The sequence below is a fragment of the Pterocles gutturalis genome, unplaced genomic scaffold, assembly GCF_000699245.1.
Source record: "Pterocles gutturalis isolate BGI_N339 unplaced genomic scaffold, ASM69924v1 scaffold51048, whole genome shotgun sequence".
NCBI lineage: Eukaryota > Metazoa > Chordata > Aves > Pterocliformes > Pteroclidae > Pterocles > Pterocles gutturalis.
The window spans coordinates 16,486-17,402 of record NW_010124939.1 but is presented as its reverse complement, the minus strand read 5'-3'; the positions used below and the strand labels follow the sequence as shown (position 1 = coordinate 17,402).

Genomic DNA, 917 nt, shown 5'->3' with positions numbered 1-917 from the left:
ATGTAGTTGAAATTTTAGTTGGAGATAAAACTTTATTTTTTGGGTAGTTCTGTTAGAGCCCCAGAATACTTGTGGGTTAGACTTCACTATGTCATTGAAGGAAATCCGTATGTGTTCTCAAGGAACTCAAAAAAAAAAAGAGTTTTTATGAAAGATGACCATTTGATGACCTCTGAGTCTGTCAGTCTATGTTTTCTAAACTGGATCTTCTGAGCATAGCAACTGAAAAATATCTATGTGTGTCAGAAATATCCAAAAGGGTAAGACTGATAACTGTGTATCCAGACTTCAGTAAATTTGGAAGAGACATTGGCCATACATTCTTTTCACAAATATAATTCCCCTTTACTGAAAATAAGCTTTCTTTGCAGGACAGCAGGTTTTAGTCCTAAGATTGTCATGCTTTTAAGTAGTGATTAGGTTTTTTGTTAAGTTTTATTTGGTTTGTGGTTCCTCTTACGGTATTATTTGAAAATGAAGCTACTCTTATGACTCACTGATGCTACTTTCTTCACTTACTAGGAAAGGAAAGTCCTCCAGTTAGTGATGTCCCAGATGATGCAGATGAACCTATGCCTGTTCCAGAGGACCTTTCAACTAGTACTGGAGGACAACAGAGTGCTAAGAATGAGAGAGTCTTGGGTAAGACAACTAGTCCACTCTGATAAGAAGTATTAGTACGTAATATAATATTCAATACTGTTAAAGTACTATATAGCAAGCTGGTATACAAGCAGATCCTATGTCTTTTAATCTTGTTCAGCACAGGATTACTGAGGTTCTTAGTGGCTTTTGTGCAACCTTCTCTTTGGGAAAGCCATTTTGAAGGACAACAAGGCTTTTCATCCACAGAAAAGTTTTAAAGATCCTACAATTTATCTGCTTTCTAAAGCATGACTGATTGCATGAAATTCTCA

At 36.0% G+C, this 917-nt stretch overlaps 1 protein-coding gene across 1 annotated transcript; it reads left to right on the top strand.

The window, feature by feature from the left end:
* Nucleotides 1–522: 522 nt before the first annotated feature.
* On the top strand, nt 523–642 carry LOC104465366 (DNA-binding protein Ikaros-like; the record flags this gene model as incomplete). Its single annotated transcript, XM_010078381.1, has 1 exon — nt 523–642. A coding segment is annotated over one exon (120 nt), but the record flags the coding sequence as incomplete, so codon positions are not given.
* Between the last annotated feature and the right edge of the window lie 275 nt (nt 643–917).